This window comes from Scyliorhinus canicula, chromosome 5 (assembly GCF_902713615.1).
Source record: "Scyliorhinus canicula chromosome 5, sScyCan1.1, whole genome shotgun sequence".
NCBI lineage: Eukaryota > Metazoa > Chordata > Chondrichthyes > Carcharhiniformes > Scyliorhinidae > Scyliorhinus > Scyliorhinus canicula.
This window is the reverse complement of record NC_052150.1, coordinates 227,838,683-227,866,185: the sequence shown is the minus strand read 5'-3', so window position 1 is coordinate 227,866,185 and position 27,503 is coordinate 227,838,683. Positions and strand designations below refer to the sequence as shown.

The following is a 27,503-nucleotide window of genomic DNA, read 5'->3' as shown; positions in this document are numbered from 1 at the left end:
AGCCGGGAGAGCGCGGCAACCCCGGTCCTAATGCAGGGGGGGGGGTTTCAGCAACGGCACTTAGCAACGAAACACCACAGCAACGGCCCTCGGCAACAGGTCGCCACGGTAACGGCCCTTGGATACCGGGCAGCAGCAGGCGCGGCCGCTGGGTCTCCAAACAGACGGGCTGAGGCCGCTTCCCCCCGCGGCAGCCGCTCCCGCACCCCGGCCTCGGAGCGGCTGGGCGGAACCTCGCAGCGCCGGAACCTTTGTTCGGGAGCGGCGGCTACAGCCGGACGTTGCTAAGGCCCCGGGTCCGAGATGTTCAAGAACACGTTCCAGAGCGGCTTCCTCTCCATCCTCTACAGCATCGGCAGCAAACCGCTACAGATCTGGGACAAGAAGGTGAGCGGAGCCGGGGGGAAGCGCCAGGCCCCACCGTCCGGGCCACCCGCCAGGCCCCGGTCCCCCCCCCCCCCCCCGTGCCAGGCCCCGGTCCCCTCCCCCCCCCCCCCCCCCCGTGCCAGGCCCCGGTCCCCCCCCCCCCGTGCCAGGCCCCGGTCCCCCCCCCCGTGCCAGGCCCCGGTCCCCCCCCCGTGCCAGGCCCCACCGCCCGAGCCACCCGCCAGGCCCCGGTCCCCCCCCCCCCCCCCCCGTGCCAGGCCCCGGTTCCCCCCCCCCCCAGGCCCCGGTCCCCCCCCCCCCCCCCCCCCCCCAGGCCCCGGTCCCGGTCCCGTTCCCCCCCCTGCCAGGCCCCCTCTTCTCCCCCCCCCTGCCAGGCCCCCTCTTCTCCCCCCCCCTGCCAGGCCCCCTCTTCCCCCCCCCTGCCAGGCCCCCTCTCCCCCCCCTGCCAGGCCCCCTCTCCCCCCCCCCCCCCTGCCAGGCCCCCTCTCCCCCCCCCCCCCTGCCAGGCCCCCTCTCTCCCCCCCCCCCCCCCCCTGCCAGGCCCCCTCTCTTCCCCCCCCCCCCTGCCAGGCCCCCTCTCTCTCCCCCCCCCCCCCCCCCCTCTCCCCCCCCCCCCCCCCCCCCCCCTCTCCCCCCCCCCCCTGCCAGGCCCCCTCTCCCCCCCCCCCTGCCAGGCCCCCTCTCCCCCCCCCCCCCCTGCCAGGCCCCCTCCCCCCCCCCCACCAGGCCCCCTCTCTCCCCCCCCCCTGCCAGGCCCCCTCTCCCCCCCCCCCCCCTGCCAGGCCCCCTCTCCCCCCCCCCCCCCCCTGCCAGGCCCCCTCTCCCCCCCCCCTGCCAGGCCCCCTCCCCCCCCCCCCCCCCCTGCCAGGCCCCCCCCCCCCCCCCCCTGCCAGGCCCCCTCTCCCCCCCCCCCCTGCCAGGCCCCCTCTCCCCCCCCCCCCCCCTGCCAGGCCCCCTCTCCCCCCCCCCCCCCCTGCCAGGCCCCCTCTCCCCCCCCCTGCCAGCCCCCTCTCCCCCCCCCTGCCAGGCCCCCTCTCCCCCCCCCTGCCAGGCCCCCTCTTCCCCCCCCCGGCCAGGCCCCCTCTCCCCCCCCCCCCTGCCAGGCCCCCTCTCCCCCCCCCCCCTGCCAGGCCCCCTCTCCCCCCCCCCTCTACCCCCGTGCCAGGCCCCGGTCCCCCCCCCCCCCCCCCCCGTGCCAGGCCCCGGTCCCCCCCCCCCCAGGCCCCCCCTCCTGCCAGGCCCCCTCCCCCCTCCCTGCCAGGCCCCCTCTCCCCTCCCTGCCAGGCCCCCTCTCCCCCCTCCCTGCCAGGCCCCCTCTTCCCCCCCCCCCCCCTGCCAGGCCCCCTCTCCCCCCCCCCCTGCCAGGCCCCCTCTCTCCCCCCCCCCCCCCCCCCCCCCCCGGGCCAGGCCCCCCCCCCCCCCCCCCCCGGCCAGGCCCCCCCCCCCCCCGGCCAGGCCCCCCCCCCCCCTGCCAGCCCCCCTCTCCCCTGCCAGCCCCCCTCTCCCCCCTGCCAGCCCCCCTCTCCCCCCTGCCAGCCCCCCTCTCCCCCCCTGCCAGGCCCCCCTCTCCCCCCCCCCCCCTGCCAGGCCCCCCTCTCCCCCCCCCCCCTGCCTGCCCCCTCTCCCCCCCCCCCCCCCTGCCAGCCCCCCCCCCCCCCCCCCCTGCCAGCCCCCCCCCCCCCCCCCCCCCCCCCGGACCAGGCCCGCTTCTCCCCCCCCCCCCCCCCACTCTCTGCCAGGCCCTCTCTTCCCCCCTGCCCCGCCCTCCCAGGAGGCCCCCTCCCCCTGCTAGGCCCCCGCCAGGCCCCCTCCCCCACCCGCCAGGCACCGGACCAACCCCCCCAGCCCACAGACCACGGTAACACTGGTTAGGACAGTGGTTAGCACTGTTGCTTCACAGCTCCATGGTCCCAGGCTCGATTCCCGGCTGGGTCACTGTCTGTGCGGAGTCTGCACTTTCTCCCCGTGTCTGAGTGGGTTTCCTCCGGGTGCTCCGGTTTCCTCCCACAGTCTAAAGATGTGCAGGTTAGGTGGATTGGACATTCTGAATTCTCCCTCTGTGTACCCGTAACTTCATTGCAATGTTAATGTAAGCCTACTTGTGACAATAAAGATTATTATATTAATCGTGGGGTGGGCGTATTAGTGGGCAGGGGTTACTGGAGAATTAGCAGGGAGGATGGGGCGCGGTGGGGGCAATAGGGTAGTTAGTGCGGGGGGATAAATGAGAGCGCGGGGGGGGGAGAAAGGGGAGTCAGCGGGGCCAATAGGGAGTTAGAATCACCGGGGGGGAAATACGGGAGTTCGCACAGGGCTAAATCACTGGCTTTGAAAGCAGACCAAGCAGGCCAGCAGCACGGTTCAATTTCCGTACCAGCCTCCCCGAACAGGTGCCAGAATGCGGCGACTAGGGGCTTTTTACAGTAACTTAATTTGAAGCCTACTTGTGACAATAAACGATTTTCAGTTTTTCATTTCATACAGGAGTTCGCACAAGAGGGGAGGAAATACTGGAGTTAGCACAGTGGGGTGGTGGAAATACGGGAGTTAGAACCGGGGGGGGGGGGGGGGGGGGGAAGGAAATACAGGAGTTAGCACGGGTGGGGGGGGGGGGGGTCTGGAAATACGGGAGTTAGCATGGGAGGGGGGAATTAGGATGGGTGTCGGGGATTGGAGCGAATAGGCGTGCCTGAAAGTCTGCGTTTGGAAAGACTGAGGTTGGTGGTGAGGGTGACCATGTCAGGATGGACAGAGAGAGAGAGAAAGATCTATTCTCACAGCCACATCGCATGGCATTTGTGACTTTTAATAAAAGCCCTTTTGGGACTGTGTTCATGGTGACAGCTGTACCCGATTGGAGGGATTTAAACATGGGAATTCCACCCAGCGAAGTGAGAGGTGAGGCGTTTGCAAAGGCTGAACAAGGCAAAGGAATACACAATAAAGGGGATGATACCGAGATTGGATTGGATTGGATTGGATTTGTTTATTGTCACGTGTACCGAGGTACAGTGAAAAGTATTTTTCTGCAAGCAGCTCAACAGATCATTCAGTACATTGGAAGAAAGGGAATTGAACAGAATTCAAGAAAGTACATGAGAATACATAATAGGGCTACACAACATACAATGTAACTACATAAGCATTGGCATCGGATGAAGCAGACAGGGTGTAGTATTAATGAGGACAGTCCATAAAAGGGTCGTTTAGGAGTCTGGTGACAGTGGGGAAGAAGCTGGTTTTGAGTCTGTTCGTCCGTGTTCTCAGACTTCTGAATCTCCTGCCCGATGGAAGAAGTTGGAAAAGTGAGTAAGCCGGGTGGGAGGGATCCTTGATTATGCTGCCTGCTTTCCCCCGGCAGCGGGAGGTGTAGATGGAATCGATGGATGGGAGGCAGGTTCGTGTGATGGACTGGGCGGTATTCACGACTCTCTGAAGTTCCTTGCGGTCCTGGGCCGAGCAGTTGCCATACCAGGCTGTGATGCAGCCCGAGAGGATGCTCTCTATAGTGCATCTGTAAAAGTTGGTGTAGAGGAAGCAAAGGATCTTGAAGTGAATGTCCACAGATCCCTGAAGGTAGCAGGACAGATTGATAAAGTGGTTAAGAAAGCAGATGGAATCTAATCATTTATTAGCCCAGGTGTCGAATATTAATACATGGAGGTTATGCTGGAAATCTATAAAGCATTAGTTAGGCCACTACTGTGTGCGGTCTGGTCCCCTCATTACAGAAAGGCTGTAATTGTATTGGAGTGGGTACAGAGGAGATTGACGAAGGTGTCAGAACTGGAAAGTTGCAGCAGTGAGGAGAGGTTGGACAGGCTGAGGTTGTTCGCTCTGGAATGGAGGAGGCGGAGGGGAGGATGGATTGAGATGTACAAAATTGTGTGGAGCCTGGATAGAGTGGACGGGATGAGCCTATTGACTTTAGCAGAGAGGTCACTGATCAGTGGGCATAGATTTAAAGTGATTGGTCGAAAGATTGGCGAGGCAATTTGGAGATTTTCTTTTGCCCAGAGGGTTGTGGGGCTCTGGAACTCTCTGCCTGAAAGGGTAGGAGAGGCAGAAACCCTCAACTGAAGGTGTCTGGACGTGGACTTCATGTTCACGGCGAGTGGGTGTTCAGCTGAGTGCCTCGTTTTTCAGCTGGCCCAGACACGATGGGCCGAGTGGCTTTCTGTGATGCTATGGAGTCCTGGAATAGGGGGGCACAGATTTGGGAAGGTGACAACAGATTCAAAGGCTTTGGAAGGAAAGTGGGGGGAGGGGGCGGGGTTGGAGATGGGATGGTAACTTGCAAGAACAGTGGTGGGGGGAGAGTGCGCAGGTTTGGGTTTTATTTTGAGCAGATGCTGATGTTGGCAGGTTCAAAGAGAGGGACGGTTTCTTAAGGGCAAGAACTGTCAATAATATCGGCCAACGTGCAGACCAGAAGGGGAGGTTTGATGCTCAGCAGTGTAGTGGAATTAGATTGAGGGATCAGGAGGAGGTGGGCCTCATGGGCAGGGTAAGCTCAGAGAGGGCAGGAGGGATGGTAGAAGAGAAACGAGAGAAAGCTGTGAGTTTAGCGCACTGGGGAGATTGAGAGGAAATTTGGCCAGCTGGGCTAGTGGATGGGAGGGACACAGCAGAGTTACCTGATCGGAGTGTCTCAATCTGAGTGACAGTGGTGTCCATGATCCCCTCGCAATTGATGAGATTTGGTTTTACCCGAGAGTTATACAGTGGGTGTAATGAGGCCATGTGAGATGGCAAGATCCGGGCTGTGAGCATGAATATGGGTTGGGGAGAATGAACATTGGGAGGGTAAGAGGAGAGGAAAGTGTTGTAGGTTGAACGTGTCGAGGATGAGGAGTCATTTGGAGCACATGGTGAGGGAGGAAAGCACTGACGATATTCTGGTGAGAGACTTGTTCTGGTGCTCGGTCGGGACGTGGGATGTAGAACTCTGGATGAGGGATCAAGCCCTTTAGCACAGAATATGGAGGATCAGCCATGATAACGAATGGCGGAGCGCCCACTCCCTCAGTTCTTCCCCCCACAGTGCGGCACTGACCCTCGGACATGAGAGTAGGGCAGGGCTTCCTTGGATGGAGATTTTAGTGGGTCACCAAACTATTTGGGTGCCTTTTTAAGGTAAAAATGAAAAGGCACAGAACGGAGGTATGGTGGGACCTGGTGTCACCTGATTATTGCTCAACTCTATCGCAAAGCTGGACAAGAACTCTCTCCCCGGAATGCTTGGCATTCTCAGCCATGGTTAGTTTAGTGATGTATCTTGGCCTGAGCTGGGTTGTGCTGAGAGGCCCATTTTCCAATATTTCAACACTCCGTACATACAGGTTGGTTAAAGCCCAATCTCTGTTGGGTCAGTTTGAGATGAGGCAATGCTTTAAACCTGCTCTTTCTTCAATACTGAGTGACTGGGGCTCTGGTAGTGATCACCCTAGTTTCGGTGAGTGAGTGAGGGGCAGTCAGGAGCTGCCATTGAATTCTGGCAGCGACTGAGAGGAATTTCCACTTCCTGCTGCAGCTTCAGAAAGTGGCTCTTCAGAGCCACCTAGGTGCCAGAGCCTGCAACTACATTGTGCCGGTTGACATGGCAACGTTCAGTGGGAAAGATTGCTGGAGCAATTTCCAATGGTAAACATGAGCAGAACAATGAGCTGGGCTTTGGCGCAACCAAATCATCTTTGTCTGTAAATCTGGAAGAGAAATAGAAAATGCTGGATGAACTCAGCAGGTCTGGCAGTATGTGTGGAGACAGGAAGGCTTAGCGTTTGGAGTCCATGCCTGGTTACTTCTTACTGAGAACTGACAGCTGTACATCGGGCTGGAAGAGGGACATGTGTGGCCTCCGCTCTGGCTGTTTGGGTTTATTTTGCAGCAGTAACGACGCTCTCTGTGGCTCCACTGAACTCTGGTTACTGGACAGATTGCTTCCTTCCTCTATGCTGCCAGTGCTGGCTGGGGTGGGGGGGGGGATTCCCTCCTTAAAAATCTTCCCACCGGGACATATCACTCACTAACGTTATGCTTCAGTGAACACACCTTTGGTCACCTTTCCCTCAGCTCCAGCTCAGCATCCACTCCCTCCCTCTGTGAAGTGACTGTGGATGTCTTGCTGTGTGAAAGACTGTGCAACCAGATCACTTTCATTCACTGGGACACATTAACATAATGATGTAAAATGCCTCCAGACTGCTCATTTCTGACCCGTGTTCTGGAAGCTCTGCAGTCAGGAGCTGCCTGTCTGAATGGCCTCCTGCACTGTGACAAGGTGGTGACTCTCTGCTCTTTGACCCTGTTCAGGTGAGGAATGGACACATTAAAAGAATTACAGACAATGACATCCAGTCTCTCGTTTTGGAGGTTGAAGGGACCAATGTCAGGTGAGTCTTGCAGATGCCATCCTGTTTTTAAAAATGTCTTTATTGAGATTTTCTATTTTTTTTAAATAAAAATTTGCCTTGAATAAACAAAAGCTGGAAGACAGCTCTAGGTGTCAATGTACAGTTACAGCACGGAACAATAATCATTGCATAATTGGGAACAAATAAAACTGGATAATACAGGGTCTGAATCCCCAACAAGTTTCTTCCCCAGGTAAGTGACCAATCTGCACCCAGCCAGGATACAGGTAACACTTTGCACGCACACCGCACCCACCCCTAACCCACCCTGCACCCACATCACACACCGCACCCACATCACACACCGCACCCACATCACACACCGCACCCACATCACACACCGCACCCACATCACACACCACACTGCACCCACATCACCGCATTGCAGCCGCATCACACACCGCATCCACCCCTAACCCACCCTGCATCTACAGCACACCCACATCACACACCACACTGCACCCACATCACCGCATTGCAGCCGCATCACACACCGCATCCACCCCTAACCCACCCTGCATCCACAGCACACCCACACCGCACCCACATCACACACCACACTGCACCCACATCACCACATTGCAGCCGCATCACACACTGCACCCACATCACCGCACTGCAGCCGCATCACACACTGCACCCACATCACCGCACTGCAGCCGCATCACACACCGCATCCACCCCTAACCCACCCTGCATCTACAGCACACCCACACCGCACCCACATCACACACCGCATCCACCCCTAACCCACCCTGCATCTACAGCACACCCACACCGCACCCACATCACACACCGCACCCACATCACACACCACACTGCACCCACATCACCGCATTGCAGCCGCATCACACACCGCATCCACCCCTAACCCACCCTGCATCCACAGCACACCCAAACCGCACCCACATCACACACCACACTGCACCCACATCACCACATTGCAGCCGCATCACACACTGCACCCACATCACCGCACTGCAGCCGCATCACACACTGCACCCACATCACCGCACTGCAGCCGCATCACACACCGCATCCACCCCTAACCCACCCTGCATCTACAGCACACCCACACCGCACCCACATCACACACCGCATCCACCCCTAACCCACCCTGCATCTACAGCACACCCACACCGCACCCACATCACACACCGCACCCACATCACACACCACACTGCACCCACATCACACCACACTGCACCCACATCACCGCATTGCAGCCGCATCACACACCGCACCCACATCACACACCGCACCCACATCACACACCACACTGCACCCACATCACCACATTGCAGCCGCATCACACACTGCATCCACCCCTAACCCACCCTGCATCTACAGCACACCCACACCGCACCCACCCTGCATCTACAGCACACCGCACCCACCCTGCATCTACAGCACACCCACACCGCACCCACATCACACACCGCACCCACATCACACACCGCACCCACATCTTACAAATCAACGTGACGAAAGAAAACTCTACCCCCAGAACCCCAGCGCTAAGGGGAATCGACTAATGCTTCCAGCACAATTTAAACTCTTCTCCAGAATGAGACATTCTGTATCCTATACCATTGAGACGGCAAAGACAGAGAAGACGGGGCAAAACAAACCTTAATCCTCCGCCTGGGTCTCCCACAGAAGAATTCACTCTCAGCCCCAGATCAAAGGACAAAACACATCACGGAAACACCAGCATCGCCCTCAGAGTACAACAGGATATTACGGGGTCAGGAGTATAAACTGGTTGCAATCATTAAACAGGGGGGGGGGGGGGGGGGAAGAAACCACTCCAGGACAGGGGAGGCCGTCAGTGACCCCCAAACTGGAGAGCGCCCTGGGAGGGAATGCTGACACCCAACCCGCCGGCCACCTAAAATGTAGCACACATCTGTATCATAAGCATAAGAACTAGGAGTAGGCCATCTGGCCCTTCGAGCCCGCTCTGCCATTCAATAACATCATGGCTGATCTTTTAATGGACTCAGCTCCACTTACTGCCCACTCATCGTAACCTTTTATTCCTTTACTGTTCAAAAAATACCTACCTTTGCCTTAAAAACATTTAATGAGGTTGTCTCAACTGCTTCACTGAGCAGGGAATTCCACAGATTCCTCCTCAACTCAGTCCTGAATCTGCTCCCCCTTATTTTGAGGCTATTCCTCCTAGTTCTAGTTTCACCCGCCAGTGGAAACAACCTCCCTACTGCTATCCTTCTATTCCCTTAATAATTTTATATGTTTATAAGATCCCCCCTCATTCTTCTAAACTCCAGTGAGTATAGTAGTCACAGTCTACTCAATGTCTCCTCTAAAACTAACCCTCTCAACTCCGGATTCAATCTCCAGTGCCAACAAAGAAAAGTACAGCACAGGAACAGGCCCTTCGGCCCTCCAAGCCTGTGCCGACCATGGTGCCCATCTAAACTAAAATCTTCTACACTTCCGGGGCCCTTATCCCTCTATTCCCATCCTATTCATGTATTTGTCAAGGTGCCCCTTAAATGTCACTATCGCCCCTGCTTCCACCACCTCCTCCGGCAGCGAGTGGCAGGCACCCACTACCCTCTGTGTAATAAAAAAAAACTTGCCTCGTACATCTCTAAACCTTGCACCTTAAACCTATGCCCCCTAGTAATTAACCCTCTACCCTGGGGAAAAGTCTCTGACTATCCACTCTGTTAAAGCCCCTCATAATTTGAATGAAAATGAAAATCGCTTACTTGTCACAAGTAGGCTTCAATGAAGCTACTATGAAAAGCCCCTAGTCGCCACATTCCGGCGCCTGTTCGGGGAGGCTGGTACGGGAATTGAACCGTGCTGCTGGCCTGCCTTGGTCTGCTTTAAAAGCCAGCTATTTAGCTCAGTGTGCTAAACCAGCCCCTGAACCAAGTTTATTCAACCTCTCCTCATAGCTAATGCCCTCCATACCAGGCAACATCCTGGTAAATCTCTTCTGCACCCTCTCTAAAGCCTCCACATCCTTCTGGTAGTGTGGCGACCAGAATTGAACACTATACTCCAAGTGTAGCCTAACTAAGGTTCTATACAGCTGCAACATGACTTGCCAATTTTTATACTCAATGCCCCAGCCAATGAAGGCAAGCATGCCGTATGCCTTCTTGACTACCTTCTCCACATGTGTTGCCCCTTTCGGTGACCTGTGGACCTGTATACCTAGATCTCTCTGACTGTTAATATTCTTGAGGGTTCGACCATTCACTGTATATTCCCTACCTGCATTAGCTTCCAAAATGCATTACCGCACATTTGTCCGGATTAAACTCCATCTGCCATCTCGCCGCCCAAGTCTCCAAACAATCTCCTGCTGTATCCTCTGACAGTCCTCATCACTATTCGCAATTCCACCAACCTTTGTGTCGTCCGCAAACTTACTAATCAGACCAGTTACATTTTCTTTCAAATCATTTATATATACTACGAACAGCAAAGGTCCCAGCACTGATCCCTGCGGAACACTACTAGTCACAGCCCTCCAATCAGAAAAGCACCCTTCCATTGCTACTCTCTGCCTTCTAATATCATAATATTTATTATTGTCACAAGTAGGCTTACATTAACATTGTAATGAAGTTACTGTGAAAAGCCCCTAGTTGCCACATTCCGGCGCCTGTTCGGGTACACAGAGGGAGAATTCAGAATGTCCAATTCCCCTAACAGCACATCTTTTGGGACTTGTGGGAGGAAACCAGAGCACCCGGAGGAAACCCACGCAGACACGGGGAGACAGTGACCCAAGCCGGGAATCAAACCCAGGTCCCTGGCGCTGTGAAGCAACAGTGCTGACCAACAGGACCACACCAAACCCAGGCTGGAACGCCAATCTGACTCTGGGTCTTGGAGACTGGGTTAAATCTCCTCCATCGAATTTGAGCTGTCTGACTTCACTCCAGATCAGGATTCCTGAAACATGGCCGACAGTTCTCAAACTGGGCTGAGAGCGTCTCTGTCACCTCACCGGGGAACCAGACACAACCGAGTTCCTCACTGTTCCCCCTTTGTCCTCACCCGGATTTCTCAAGTTGGATGACAGGCCCTGCAACAGGAACTCAGCCGTGTGGAGGCAGGTCTCCACCAGAGGCAGTGCTCTCTTTGCAACAACAACCTCCGCGTGCGATGCCATCGCTTCCATAAAGACACCCCAAACACTTGAAACTGGGCTTGAATGTCCAGCTCCGCAGAGCCATCACCGTCAACCCAGGCACCATCGATGGGTGTGCACCGCATCGTCAGGACGGGAACATAAGAACTAGGAGCAGGAGTCTGCCATCTGGCCCCTCGAGCCTGCTCCGCCATTCAATGAGATCATGGCTGATCTTTTGTGGACTCAGCTCCACTTTCCGGCCCGAACACCATAACCCTTGATCCCTTTATTCCTCAAAAAACTATCTATCTTTACCTTAAAAACATGTAATGAAGGAGCCTCAACTGCTTCACTGGGCAAGGAATTCCATAGATTCACAACCCTTTGGGTGAAGAAGTTACTCCTAAACTCAGTCCTAAATCTACTTCCCCTTATTTTGAGGCTGTGCCCCCTATTTCTGCTTTCACCCACCAGTGGAAACAACCTGCCCGCATCTATCTGTGCCACCAAAGATGAGGGCCCACCCCATCCCATCCCTGCCGCCACAAAGCAATGAGGTTAAAGCTTATTGTCTCAACTCAGTAATGCTGAAAGTTTGGCCAATAATTCTGGGTACGTGATAAATCCATTTAAATCGAAGATAAAGGATAAAGATAAGGATTGAAAGATGAGCAGGGTGAGAGCTTGCGAATGTCAGCCGCCCCCCCCCCCCCCCCCCCCCTAGCCTGCTAGTGAACTCCCTCATTAACTCAATCGCAGGCTCAGTCAGGCACACACAGACCCTGCCTTCCCGTGTCTTATTCAGTGAACCCAGCTCAACTGATTGATGGCAGAAGGTGCAGAATCGGCCTCAGCAATGTGGGCTGCATTTAGGAGACGGAGTTAGGATTGGGGAGGGGGAGAGGATGTTTGGTGGGGGTAAGAGTGGTGGGGGTAAGAGTGGTGGGCGATGGGAGCACCAGGAACGCTGGGAATGTAATAATTCCAGGTAATGTTTGTATAGGATCGGAAGATTACAGCCGGCATGGGTTGTAACATTAATTTTTTTTTTTTTTTTTTTATAAATTTAGATTACCCAATTATTTTTTCCAATTAAGGGGCAATTTAGTGTGGCCAATCCACCTACTCTGCACATTTTTGGGTTGTGGGGGCGAAACCCACGCAGACACGGGGAGAATGTGCAAACTCCACACGGACAGTGACCCAGAGCCGGGATCGAACCTGGGACCTCAGCGCCGTGAGGCGGTTGTGCTAACCACTAGACCACCGTGCTGCCCGGGTTGGAACATTAATAACTGGGTCTCCCCCAGAGAACAATGATCCTCACAGGATACACGGTCTATTCAGAAACTTTGCAGGTTCATGGTGTGTCTGGGAGCTGACATCGGCCCACGGTTTGGTTTTTAACTGATACTAACTGACACAAATCCCTTTCAGTACCACTTACATCACCTGCCCAGCAGATCCAAAGAAGACCCTGGGAATCAAGCTTCCCTTCCTGGTGATGATCATCAAGAACTTGAAGAAATATTTCACCTTCGAAGTCCAGGTGAGAATGAAGGAGGTGCCACTGGAACCTGACACCAGGACAGTGAACTGCGTGAGAGGGGTGGTGGGGGGCGGGAGTAGTGATCCTGTGTCAGACACACTAACACAGCTCCGTGCTCAGACTGTGATCCTGTGTCAGACACACTAACACAGCTCCGTGCTCAGACTGTGATCCTGTGTCAGACACACTAACACAGCTCCGTGCTCAGACTGTGATCCTGTGTCAGACACACTAACACAGCTCCGTGCTCAGACTGTGATCCTGTGTCAGACACACTAACACAGCTCCGTGCTCAGACTGTGATCCTGTGTCAGACACACGAACACAGCTCCGTGCTCAGACTGTGACCCTGTGTCAGACACACTAACACAGCTCCGTGCTCAGACTGTGATCCTGTGTCAGACACACTAACACGGCTCCGTGCTCAGACTGTGATCCTGTGTCAGACACACTAACACGGCTCCGTGCTCAGACTGTGATCCTATGTCAGACACACTAACACGGCTCCGTGCTCAGACTGTGATCCTGTGTCAGACACACTAACACGGCTCCGTGCTCAGACTGTGACCCTGTGTCAGACACACTAACACAGCTCCGTGCTCAGACTGTGATCCTGTGTCAGACACACGGCTCCATGCTCAGTCTGTGATCCTGTGTCAGACACACTAACACAGCTCCGTGCTCAGACTGTGATCCTGTGTCAGATACACTAACACAGCTCCGTGCTCAGACTGTGATCCTGTGTCAGACACACGGCTCCGTGCTCAGACTGTGATCCTGTGTCAGATACACTAACACAGCTCTGTGCTCAGACTGTGATCCTGTGTCAGACACACTAACACGGCTCCGTGCTCAGACTGTGATCCTCTGTCAGACACACGAACACAGCTCCATGCTCAGACTGTGATCCTGTGTCAGACACACTAACACAGCTCCGTGCTCAGACTGTGATCCTCTGTCAGACACACGAACACAGCTCCATGCTCAGACTGTGATCCTGTGTCAGACACACAGCTCCGTGCTCAGACTGTGATCCTGTGTCAGACACACTAACAAGGCTCCGTGCTCAGACTGTGATCCTGTGTCAGACACACGGCTCCATGCTCAGTCTGTGATCCTGTGTCAGACACACTAACACAGCTCCATGCTCAGACTGTGATCCTGTGTCAGACACACGAACACAGCTCCATGCTCAGACTGTGATCCTGTGTCAGACACACAGCTCCGTGCTCAGACTGTGATCCTGTGTCAGACACACTAACAAGGCTCCGTGCTCAGACTGTGATCCTGTGTCAGACACACGGCTCCATGCTCAGTCTGTGATCCTGTGTCAGACACACTAACACAGCTCCATGCTCAGACTGTGATCCTGTGTCAGACACACTAACAAGGCTCCATGATCAGACTGTGATCCTGTGTCAGACACACGGCTCCATGCTCAGTCTGTGATCCTGTGTCAGACACACGAACACAGCTCCGTGTTCAGACTGTGACCCTGTATCAGACACTCTAACACAGCTCCGTGCTCAGACTGCGATCCTGTGTCAGACACACTAACACGGCTCCGTGCTCAGACTGTGATCCTGTGTCGGACACACTAACACGGCTCCGTGCTCAGACTGTGATCCTGTGTCAGACACACTAACACAGCTCTGTGCTCGGACTGTGATCCTGTGTCAGACACACTAACACAGCTCTGTGCTCGGACTGTGATCCTGTGTCAGACACACCAACACAGCTCTGTGCTCAGTCTGTGATCCTGTGTCAGACACACTAACACAGCTCCGTGTTCAGACTGATCCTGTGTCAGACACACTAACACGGCTCTGTGATCCTGTGTCAGACACACTAACACAGCTCCGTGTTCAGACTGTGATCCTGTGTCAGACACACTAACACGGCTCTGTGATCCTGTGTCAGACACACTAACACAGCTCCGTGCTCAGACTGTGATCCTGTGTCAGACACACTAACACAGCTCCATGCTCAGACTGTGATCCTGTGTCAGACACACTAACACAGCTCCGTGCTCAGACTGTGATCCTGTGTCAGACACACTGACACAGCTCCGTGCTCAGACTGTGATCCTGTGTCAGATACACTAACACGGCTCCGTGCTCAGACTGTGATCCTGTGTCAGATACACTAACACAGCTCCGTGCTCAGACTGTGATCCTGTGTCAGACACACGGCTCCGTGCTCAGACTGTGATCCTGTGTCAGACACACGGCTCCGTGCTCAGACTGTGATCCTGTGTCAGACACACTAACAAGGCTCCGTGTTCAGACTGTGATCCTCTGTCAGACACACGAACACAGCTCCATGCTCAGACTGTGATCCTGTGTCAGACACACTAACACGGCTCCGTGCTCAGACAGTGATCCTGTGTCAGACACACTAACACGGCTCCGTGCTCAGACTGTGATCCTGTGTCAGACACACTAACACAGCTCCGTGTTCAGACTGTGACCCTGTATCAGACACTCTAACACAGCTCCGTGCTCAGACTGCGATCCTGTGTCAGACACACTAACACGGCTCCGTGCTCAGACTGTGATCCTGTGTCGGACACACTAACAAGGCTCCGTGCTCAGACTGTGATCCTGTGTCAGACACACTAACACAGCTCCGTGCTCAGACTGTGATCCTGTGTCAGACACACTAACACAGCTCCGTGCTCAGACTGTGATCCTGTGTCGGACACACTAACACAGCTCCGTGTTCAGACTGTGACCCTGTGTCAGACACACTAACACGGCTCCGTGCTCAGACTGTGATCCTCTGTCAGACACACTAACACAGCTCCGTGCTCAGACTGTGATCCTGTGTCAGACACACTAACACAGCTCCGTGCTCAGACTGTGATCCTGTGTCAGACACACAGCTCCGTGCTCAGACTGTGATCCTGTGTCAGACACACTAACAAGGCTCCGTGCTCAGACTGTGATCCTGTGTCAGACACACGGCTCCATGCTCAGTCTGTGATCCTGTGTCAGACACACTAACACAGCTCCATGCTCAGACTGTGATCCTGTGTCAGACACACTAACAAGGCTCCATGATCAGACTGTGATCCTGTGTCAGACACACGGCTCCATGCTCAGTCTGTGATCCTGTGTCAGACACACGAACACAGCTCCGTGTTCAGACTGTGATCCTGTATCAGACACTCTAACACAGCTCCGTGCTCAGACTGCGATCCTGTGTCAGACACACTAACACGGCTCCGTGCTCAGACTGTGATCCTGTGTCGGACACACTAACACGGCTCCATGCTCAGACTGCGATCCTGTGTCAGACACACTAACACGGCTCCGTGCTCAGACTGTGATCCTGTGTCGGACACACTAACACAGCTCCGTGCTCAGACTGTGATCCTGTGTCAGACACACTAACACAGCTCCGTGCTCAGACTGTGATCCTGTGTCAGACACACTAACACAGCTCTGTGCTCGGACTGTGATCCTGTGTCAGACACACTAACACAGCTCCGTGCTCAGACTGTGATCCTGTGTCAGACGCACTAACACGGCTCCGTGTTCAGACTGTGATCCTGTGTCAGACACACTAACACAGCTCTGTGCTCAGTCTGTGATCCTGTGTCAGACACACTAACACAGCTCCATGCTCAGACTGTGATCCTGTGTCAGACACACTAACACAGCTCCGTGCTCAGTCTGTGATCCTGTGTCAGACACACTAACACAGCTCCATGCTCAGACTGTGATCCTGTGTCAGACACCTACACAGCTCCGTGCTCAGACTGTGATCCTGTGTCAGACACACTAACACGGCTCCGTGCTCAGACCGTGACCCTGTGTCAGACACACTAACACAGCTCCGTGCTCAGACTGTGATCCTGTGTCAGACACACGGCTCCATGCTCAGTCTGTGATCCTGTGTCAGATACACTAACACGGCTCTGTGCTCAGACTGTGATCCTGTGTCAGACACACTAACACAGCTCTGTGCTCGGACTGTGATCCTGTGTCAGACACACTAACACAGCTCCGTGCTCAGACTGTGATCCTGTGTCAGACACACGGCTCCGTGCTCAGACTGTGATCCTGTGTCAGACACACTAACACAGCTCCATGCTCAGACTGTGATCCTGTGTCAGACACACTAACACGGCTCCGTGCTCAGACTGTGATCCTGTGTCGGACACACTAACAAGGCTCCGTGCTCAGACTGTGATCCTGTGTCAGACACACTAACACAGCTCCGTGCTCAGACTGTGATCCTGTGTCAGACACACTAACACAGCTCCGTGCTCAGACTGTGATCCTGTGTCGGACACACTAACACAGCTCCGTGTTCAGACTGTGACCCTGTGTCAGACACACTAACACGGCTCCGTGCTCAGACTGTGATCCTCTGTCAGACACACTAACACAGCTCCGTGCTCAGACTGTGATCCTGTGTCAGACACACTAACACAGCTCCGTGCTCAGACTGTGATCCTGTGTCAGACACACAGCTCCGTGCTCAGACTGTGATCCTGTGTCAGACACACTAACAAGGCTCCGTGCTCAGACTGTGATCCTGTGTCAGACACACGGCTCCATGCTCAGTCTGTGATCCTGTGTCAGACACACTAACACAGCTCCATGCTCAGACTGTGATCCTGTGTCAGACACACTAACAAGGCTCCATGATCAGACTGTGATCCTGTGTCAGACACACGGCTCCATGCTCAGTCTGTGATCCTGTGTCAGACACACGAACACAGCTCCGTGTTCAGACTGTGATCCTGTATCAGACACTCTAACACAGCTCCGTGCTCAGACTGCGATCCTGTGTCAGACACACTAACACGGCTCCGTGCTCAGACTGTGATCCTGTGTCGGACACACTAACACGGCTCCATGCTCAGACTGCGATCCTGTGTCAGACACACTAACACGGCTCCGTGCTCAGACTGTGATCCTGTGTCGGACACACTAACACAGCTCCGTGCTCAGACTGTGATCCTGTGTCAGACACACTAACACAGCTCCGTGCTCAGACTGTGATCCTGTGTCAGACACACTAACACAGCTCTGTGCTCGGACTGTGATCCTGTGTCAGACACACTAACACGGCTCTGTGATCCTGTGTCAGACACACTAACACAGCTCCGTGCTCAGACTGTGATCCTGTGTCAGACGCACTAACACGGCTCCGTGTTCAGACTGTGATCCTGTGTCAGACACACTAACACAGCTCTGTGCTCAGTCTGTGATCCTGTGTCAGACACACTAACACAGCTCCATGCTCAGACTGTGATCCTGTGTCAGACACACTAACACAGCTCCGTGCTCAGTCTGTGATCCTGTGTCAGACACACTAACACAGCTCCATGCTCAGACTGTGATCCTGTGTCAGACACCTACACAGCTCCGTGCTCAGACTGTGATCCTGTGTCAGACACACTAACACGGCTCCGTGCTCAGACCGTGACCCTGTGTCAGACACACTAACACAGCTCCGTGCTCAGACTGTGATCCTGTGTCAGACACACGGCTCCATGCTCAGTCTGTGATCCTGTGTCAGATACACTAACACGGCTCTGTGCTCAGACTGTGATCCTGTGTCAGACACACTAACACAGCTCTGTGCTCGGACTGTGATCCTGTGTCAGACACACTAACACAGCTCCGTGCTCAGACTGTGATCCTGTGTCAGACACACGGCTCCGTGCTCAGACTGTGATCCTGTGTCAGACACACTAACACAGCTCCATGCTCAGACTGTGATCCTGTGTCAGACACACTAACACAGCTCCGTGCTCAGACTGTGATCCTGTGTCAGACACACTAACAAGGCTCCGTGTTCAGACTGTGATCCTGTGTCAGACACACTAACACAGCTCCGTGCTCAGACTGTGATCCTGTGTCAGACACACTAACACAGCTCCGTGCTCAGACTGTGATCCTGTGTCAGACACACTAACACAGCTCCATGCTCAGACTGTGATCCTGTGTCAGACACTAACACAGCTCCGTGCTCAGACTGTGATCCTGTGTCAGACACACAGCTCCGTGCTCAGACTGTGATCCTGTGTCAGACGCACTAACACAGCTCCGTGCTCAGACCGTGATCCTGTGTCAGACACACTAACACGGCTCCGTGCTCAGACCGTGATCCTGTGTCAGGCACACTAACACAGCTCCGTGCTCAGACTGCGATCCTGTGTCAGACACACTAACACGGCTCCGTGTTCAGACTGTGATCCTGTGTCAGACACACTAACACAGCTCCGTGCTCAGACTGTGATCCTGTGTCAGACATACTAACACAGCTCCGTGTTCGGACTGTGATCCTGTGTCAGACACACTAACACAGCTCCGTGCTCAGACTGTGATCCTGTGTCAGACACACTAACAAGGCTCCGTGTTCAGACTGTGATCCTGTGTCAGACACACTAACACAGCTCCGTGCTCAGACTGTGATCCTGTGTCAGACACACTAACACAGCTCCGTGCTCAGACTGTGATCCTGTGTCAGACACACTAACACAGCTCCATGCTCAGACTGTGATCCTGTGTCAGACACTAACACAGCTCCGTGCTCAGACTGTGATCCTGTGTCAGACACACAGCTCCGTGCTCAGACTGTGATCCTGTGTCAGACGCACTAACACAGCTCCGTGCTCAGACCGTGATCCTGTGTCAGACACACTAACACGGCTCCGTGCTCAGACCGTGATCCTGTGTCAGGCACACTAACACAGCTCCGTGCTCAGACTGCGATCCTGTGTCAGACACACTAACACGGCTCCGTGTTCAGACTGTGATCCTGTGTCAGACACACTAACACAGCTCCGTGCTCAGACTGTGATCCTGTGTCAGACATACTAACACAGCTCCGTGTTCGGACTGTGATCCTGTGTCAGACACACTAACACAGCTCCGTGCTCAGACTGTGATCCTGTGTCAGACACACAGCTCCGTGCTCAGACTGTGATCCTGTGTCAGACACACTAACACAGCTCCGTGCTCAGACTGTGATCCTGTGTCAGACACACAGCTCCGTGCTCAGACTGTGATCCTGTGTCGGAAACACTAACACAGCTCCGTGCTCAGTCTGTGATCCTGTGTCAGACACACTAACACAGCTCCGTGTTCGGACTGTGACACTGTGGCCTCTCTGCGCTCTCCACCCTCGACTGCCTGCTCCTCCCCTGACCCCACCCTCAGTCCTGACTGCCTGCTCCTCCCTTTGCCTCCCCTACCCTAGTCTTGACTGCCTCCCCCACCCCAGTCCTGACTGCCTGTCTTCCATCTTGACAGGTTCTGGATGACAAGAATGTTCGCCGGCGTTTCCGCGCGAGTAACTATCAGAGCACGACCCGAGTGAAGCCCTTCATCTGTACCATGCCGATGAGACTGGATGACGGCTGGAATCAGATCCAATTTAACTTGTCCGACTTCACTCGCCGAGCCTACGGAACCAATTACATCGAGACACTGCGAGTGCAGGTGAGGCACACGGGGCCTGGGAGGAGGAGTACACCATTTGGCCCCTCCACACTCCTCTGATTAAAATCGTGGCTGTTCTGCCTGATATATCTATTCCCACGTTTTTCCTGCCCCCTGAGCGGCGTGAGGCAGCAGTGCTAACCAGTGCGCTACCATCCCCCCCCCCCCCCCCCCCCCGAATGCTCTTAAATTAGTTTCCCTCCGACTCCAAAAACCAGAGACTCCGGAGGTTAGGGTTGTTTTTATAGAGTCACAGAATGTTGCAGCCCATCGTGTCCTCGCGGCCAACTATTCGAATCCCATTTTCCAGCCTTGTGCGCTGTGGTGTTTCAAATGCTTGTCTAAATGCTTCTTAAATGTTATGAGGGTTCTCGCCTCTACCACCCTTTCAGGCAGACTGTTCCAGATTCCCCTTCTGGGTGAAAAAGGGTTTTCCTGAAATCCCCTCTAAATCTCCTGCTCCTGACCTTAAATCGATGTTCCCTGGTTATTGACCTCTCTACTAATGGATAAATGTTTTTTCCTATCCACACCTATCTGTGTCCCTCATAATTTTGTACACTTTCAACAGGCCCGCCCCTCAGCCCTCTCTGCTCGAAGGAGAACAACCCCAACCTAATCAACCTCTCTTCATAGCTGAAACGTTCCAGCCCAGGCAGCATCTTGGTGAATCTCCTCCGTACCCTCTCCAATATAATCACATCCTTCCTATAGTGTGGCAACCAGAACTGCACACAGAACTCTAGCTGTGGCCTAACCAGTGTTTTATACGGCTCCATCATAACCTCCCTGCTCTCATATTCTGTGCTGTGGCTAAAAATGGCGAGTGTCGCACATGACTTTTTGCCAGGTCGGAACGGCTACCTGGGCGCCCTAGCAACACCAGGGTGGCACCTGGACAGCACAACCAGGGGTGCCAGGCTAGCAGTCCCTGGGTAGCATCACCCCCCCCCCCCCCCCCCCAACATGCCTCTGGCGTACGTCTGGACCATGTTTGTGGAGACCAGTGCTAACCAACGCTCGCTCAGGGTCTCCAAGACCCTCGTATGTCTTCTTAACCACCTGTCTGCTTGTCCTGCTGCCTTCCGGAATCTTTGGACAGGCATCCCAAGATCCCTCTGTACTTCCTCATGTCCTACCATTCATTGTGTATTCCCTTGACTTGTTAGTCTCCTGAAATGCATCACCTCGTACGCTTCAGGGTTAAATTCCATTTGCCATTGCTCTGCCCATCCCACCAGACCACCTATATCGTAGCGTAATCTGAGGCTTTCCTCCTCACTATTTACCACATCACCAATTTCCATGTCATCTGCGAGCTTACTGATCATATCCTCCACATTCCTGTCTAGATCATTAATGTACACTACAAGCAGCAGGGGACCCAGCACCGAACCCTGCGGTACACCGCTGGACACAGCCTGCCAGTCACAAATACAACCTTCCACCATCACCCTCTGCCCCACCTCCCCCACCTCCCCAGGACAAAGCAATGCTGATTAACCTTGATTAATCCCTGCCACTCCAAGTGGAGATTAATTCTGTCCCTCAGGATGTTTTCCAATAACTTCCCCACCACTGACGTTGGACTCAGGCCTGTAATAACCTGGTTCTCCCCTTCTTCACTTCTTGAATAATGGTATCACATTAGCTGTCCTCCAGTCTTCTGGCACCTCTCCTGTGGTCAGAGAGGATTTGAAAATTATTGTCAAGAGCCCCTGCAATCTCCCCTCTCGCCCCCCCCCCCCCCCCCCACAGCAGCCGAGAACACATCTCATCAGGGCCTCGGGACTGAGCCACGTTTAATCCCAATTAAAACCTCCCCTCTCAATGTTACTCTGTTCAGTTATATCACAGACCCTCTCCCTGATTCCTGTACCTGTGATGTCCTACTCCATCATGAACACAGATGCAAAATACTCGTTTAATATCTTGTCTCCATCTTTCAGTTCCACTATTACCAAAATGCTCCCCCACTCACACCTCTACCACCTGCCCAGCATCATTCTCTAAAATTGGGACAAGTGCTGCCCCCCTCCCCCCTCCCCCTTCTTGTACTACCTTCTATGTGCTGGCTCAGAAAGCCCCCCCCCCCCCCCCCCTGTGCTGGCTCAGAAAGTCCTGGACGCACTTTAAGAATTTTGCCCTCTCTAAACTTTTCACACTTTGCCTGTTCCAATTAATAGTGGGGGAGTTGAAATCTCCAACCATTCATACCCTATTATTTTTGCACTTCTGAGATTGGCCCAGACATCTGCTCTTCAATCTCTCACAGACTGTTTGGGGGTCTATACTACAATCCCAGAAAAGTGATGGGGGATGGATGGTGTGTGTGGGTAACTCTGTGATGGGGGATGGATGGTGTGTGTATGGGTAACTCTGTGATGAGGGATGGATGGTGTGTGGTGTAACTGATGGGGGATGGATGGTGTGTGTGGGTAACTCTGTGATGGGGGATGGATGGTGTGTGTGGGTAACTCTGTGATTGGGGGATGGATGGTGTGTGTGGGTAACTCTGTGATGGGGGATGGATGGTGTGTGTATGGGTAACTCTGTGATGGGGGATGGATGGTGTGTGTATGGGTAACTCTGTGATGGGGGATGGATGGTGTGTGTATGGGTAACTCTGTGATGGGGGATGGATGGTGTGTGTGGATAACTGTGATGGGGGATGGATGGTGTGTGTGGGTAACTCTGATGGGGGATGGATGGTGTGTGTGGGTAACTGTGATGGGGGATGGATGGTGTGTGTGTAACTGTGATGGGGGATGGATGGTGTGTGTGGGTGGGTAACTGTGATGGGGGATGGATGGTGTGTGGGTAACTCTGTGTGATGGGGGGTGGATGGTGTGTGGTGTAACTCTGTGATGGGGGATGGATGGTGTGTGGTGTAACTCTGTGATGGGGGTGGATGGTGTGTGGTGTAACTCTGTGATGGGGGATGGATGGTGTGTGGTGTAACTCTGTGATGGGGGATGGATGGTGTGTGTGTAACTCTGTGATGGGGGATGGATGGTGTGTGGTGTAACTCTGTGATGGGGGATGGATGGTGTGTGGTGTAACTCTGTGATGGGGGATGGATGGTGTGTGGTGTAACTCTGATGGGGGATGGATGGTGTGTGGTGTAACCCTGTGATGGGGGATGGATGGTGTGTGTGTAACTCTGATGGGGGATGGATGGTGTGTGGGTAACTCTGTGATGAGGGGATGGATGGTGTGTGTGTAACTCTGATGGGGGATGGATGGTGTGTGGGTAACTCTGTGATGGGGGATGGATGGTGTGTGGGTAACTCTGTGTGATGGGGGGTGGATGGTGTGTGGTGTAACTCTGTGATGGGGGATGGATGGTGTGTGGTGTAACTCTGTGATGGGGGATGGATGGTGTGTGGTGTAACTCTGTGATGGGGGATGGATGGTGTGTGGTGTAACTCTGTGATGGGGGATGGATGGTGTGTGGTGTAACTCTGTGATGGGGATGGATGGTGTGTGTGGGTAACTCTGTGATGGGGGATGGATGGTGTGTGGGTAACTCTGTGATGGGGGATGGATGGTGTGTGGGTAACTCTGTGATGGGGGATGGATGGTGTGTGGTGTAACTGATGGGGGATGGATGGTGTGTGGGTAACTCTGTGATGGGGGATGGATGGTGTGTGGTGTAACTCTGTGATGGGGATGGATGGTGTGTGGGTAACTGATGGGGATGGATGGTGTGTGGGTAACTGATGGGGATGGATGGTGTGTGTATGGGTAACACTGTGATGGGGGATGGATGGTGTGTGTGGGTAACTCTGTGATGAGGGGGATGGATGGTGTGTATGGGTAACTCTGATGGGGGATGGATGGTGTGTGGTGTAACTCTGTGATGGGGGATGGATGGTGTGTGGGTAACTCTGTGATGGGGGATGGATGGTGTGTGGTGTAACTGATGGGGGATGGATGGTGTGTGTAACTGTGATGGGGATGGATGGTGTGTGGGTAACTCTGTGATGGGGGATGGATGGTGTGTGGGTAACTCTGTGATGGGGGATGGATGGTGTGTGTGGGTAACTCTGTGATGGGGATGGATGGTGTGTGGGTAACTGATGGGGATGGATGGTGTGTGGGTAACTGATGGGGATGGATGGTGTGTGGGTAACTGATGGGGATGGATGGTGTGTGTATGGGTAACACTGTGATGGGGGATGGATGGTGTGTGTGGGTAACTCTGTGATGGGGGATGGATGGTGTGTGTGGGTAACTCTGTGATGGGGGATGGATGGTGTGTGTGGGTAACTGTGATGGGGGATGGATGGTGTGTGTGGGTAACTCTGTGATGAGGGGGTGGATGGTGTGTGGGTAACTCTGTGATGGGGGATGGATGGTGTGTGGGTAACTCTGTGATGAGGGGATGGATGGTGTGTGGTGTAACTCTGATGGGGGATGGATGGTGTGTAACTCTGTGATGGGGATGGATGGTGTGTGGGTAACTCTGTGATGAGGGGATGGATGGTGTGTGGTGTAACTCTGATGGGGGATGGATGGTGTGTGTGGGTAACTGATGGGGGATGGATGGTGTGTATGGGTAACTCTGTGATGGGAGATGGATGGTGTGTGTGGTGTAACTCTGATGGGGGATGGATGATGTGTGTGGTGTAACTCTGTGATGAGGGGATGGATGGTGTGTGGGTAACTCTGATGGGGGATGGATGGTGTGTATGGGTAACTCTGTGATGGGAGATGGATGGTGTGTGTGGGTAACTCTGATGGGGGATGGATGGTGTGTGTGTGTGTAACTCTGTGATGGGGGGATGGATGGTGTGTGTGTGTGTAACTCTGTGATGGGGGATGGATGGTGTGTGTGTGTAACTCTGATGAGGGGATGGATGGTGTGTGGGTAACTCTGATGGGGGATGGATGGTGTGTGTGTGTGTAACTCTGATGGGGGATGGATGGTGTGTATGGGTAACTCTGTGATGGGAGATGGATGGTGTGTGTGGTGTAACTCTGTGATGGGGGATGGATGGTGTGTGTGTGTAACTCTGATGAGGGGATGGATGGTGTGTGGGTAACTCTGATGGGGGATGGATGGTGTGTATGGGTAACTCTGTGATGGGAGATGGATGGTGTGTGTGTGTAACTCTGTGATGGGGATGGATGGTGTGTGGGTAACTCTGTGATGGGGGATGGATGGTGTGTGTGGGTAACTCTGTGATGAGGGGATGGATGGTGTGTGGTGTAACTGATGGGGGATGGATGGTGTGTGTATGGGTAACTCTGTGATGAGGGGATGGATGGTGTGTGTGGGTAACTCTGTGATGGGGGATGGATGGTGTGTGGGTAACTCTGTGATGGGGGATGGATGGTGTGTGTGTAACTCTGTGATGGGGATGGATGGTGTGTGTGTAACTGATGGGGATGGATGGTGTGTGGTGTGTAACTCTGATGGGGGATGGATGGTGTGTGTAACTCTGATGAGGGGGTGGATGGTGTGTGTATGGGTAACTCTGTGATGGGGGATGGATGGTGTGTGTATGGGTAACTCTGTGATGGGGATGGATGGTGTGTGGGTAACTCTGTGATGGGGGATGGATGGTGTGTGTGGGTAACTCTGTGATGGGGGATGGATGGTGTGATTTCTTTTTCTAGTTCTGGTTTTCATCCCAAGAGCAGAAACTGAATCCACAGATAATCTGAGCTGTTTAACTGATCTCCACATCTTTGTGGGTGGCAGGGCTGTCGTCTAGCCTGGGTGCATATTTTATGTTTCAGTTGGCTTCAAGTAACAATTCCCCAATGTGTATCAGCTGCATATTGTGATTGGAATCTGAGAGATGTGTTAATCCAAACCCCTCCCTGGTCGATCCCGATCCGTTCCTGAGTGTTGATTTCACTTTCACTGAAGAGGGTTGAGTAAAAGAGTTATCCTGTTTGCTTCGCAGATTCACGCAAACTGTCGGATCCGCCGCGTTTACTTCTCTGACAGGCTGTACTCGGAGGACGAGCTCCCAGCAGAATTCAAACTTTACCTACCTGTACAGAATAAGGCCAAGGTGAGTCTGGAGCAAACTATGGACTCCTTACATTAACCAGAGCTGTGGTATCAGCACAACTGGGCTGGGCAACCTTGTGTAAGATTGACAGGAGGGGTGGGATGGATTGAACACAGTGGTGCAGGGAGGTGGGACGTGACAACGGATGGTCAGCTGTGAGGTTTTTGGTTTGTTTGCATTTGGAGAAGGTATTGTAAACTGTCACAGGCCAGTGCTGCAGACAGACTGGGCTTCCTGCTTGTTCTCCCAACATTCATGTAAAAATAGTAACTTTTAAAAAGCCAGCAGATATCTCCTGGTTCTGACCTCCCAGTGCCACTCCCCTGATCCTTGAAGTGAGGATGGATGTTCTGAAGAGGGGAGGGGGGGGGGGGAAATCACCAGTGCATGTCAAGTCTGAAGTCATAGAACCATCAGATTCCTGTAGTGCAAAAGGGGGCCATTTGGTCCATCGAGTCTGCACTAACTCTCCGAAAGAGTTCCCAACCTAGCCCCCCCCTCCCAGCTCATCACCCCTGTTAATCTTCACATCGTTGGACACAAAGGGGCAATATATCGTGGCCAATCCACCTAACCTGCAGAATTTTGGACTGTGGGAGGAAACCCACACAGACATGGTGGGAATGTGCAAACTCCACACAGACAGTGACCCACGGTTGGAATCGAGCCTGGGTCCCTGGCGCTGTGAGGCAGCAGTCACTATGTTGCCCTTGGAAGCACTCTGCCCAGCCAAAGCAAAGTCCCCATCTTGGGTGATTATTCTAAAAGTTATTTTATTATATCTAATCAGTTTTTAAAAAAGATTCTCCACCCCATGACATTCTTGATTTTTTTCCATTCTCCATGTGTTTGGTTGGGAGGGACAGGAAGCTACTGAATGGCTGCTAACCTGACAGGAATGTTCAATGATTGACTCGCAGGGAGCAAAGAGCCCTGTGTTGGTGAATTTTACACACCGCAATCTGCTACCCACCTGCTTTGGTAACAGAATAAAGGGAGGAGGCAAGGACTGCAGAGATCTAACACATAATCTGTCCTAAACATTTCTCTCTACAGTGAGAAACGCAAGCAGGATGAAGGTTCCATATACTGTCAGAAGTCCAGCACCCCTCCCTCTCTCCAGCACCACCGTCTTCCCCAACACGGAGAAACCCTACACAAAGTAAATGTTTTGTATATTTTCATTTAATATAAACCCAGTGATTTAAACTTTTTGTTCAATATTGCATCTTTTATCTGAAATAAACTTTCTTACACCTGAGCTGCGCCCAGTGTTTTGCTGATGGAGGTCTGTGGCGTAAGGTACATATTCAAGTGGAGCACTATCCCGATAGAGACTGCGGTCTGTCTTAGGAAGCCATGATGTGGAGATGCCGGCATTGGACTGGGGCGAGCACAGTAAGAAGTCTTACAACACCAGGTTAAAGTCCAACAGGTTTGTTTCAAACACAAGCTTTCGGAGCACTGCTCCTTTACCTGGTGTTGTAAGACTTCTTACTGTCTTGGGAAGGGCAGTGAAAGCAGCCCTTCCAGCATCGG

At 53.9% G+C, this 27,503-nt stretch overlaps 1 protein-coding gene across 1 annotated transcript; it reads left to right on the top strand.

The window, feature by feature from the left end:
* cfap20 (cilia and flagella associated protein 20) lies at window positions 1–27,225 on the top strand. Its single transcript, XM_038798686.1, has 6 exons — window positions 1–387; window positions 6,700–6,779; window positions 12,361–12,472; window positions 19,747–19,935; window positions 25,854–25,964; window positions 27,021–27,225. The coding sequence occupies exons 1-6, from the start codon at window positions 304–306 to the stop codon at window positions 27,021–27,023; spliced, it is 579 nt and encodes a 192-aa protein (XP_038654614.1). The 5' UTR covers window positions 1–303; the 3' UTR covers window positions 27,024–27,225.
* The last annotated feature ends 278 nt before the right edge of the window (window positions 27,226–27,503 follow it).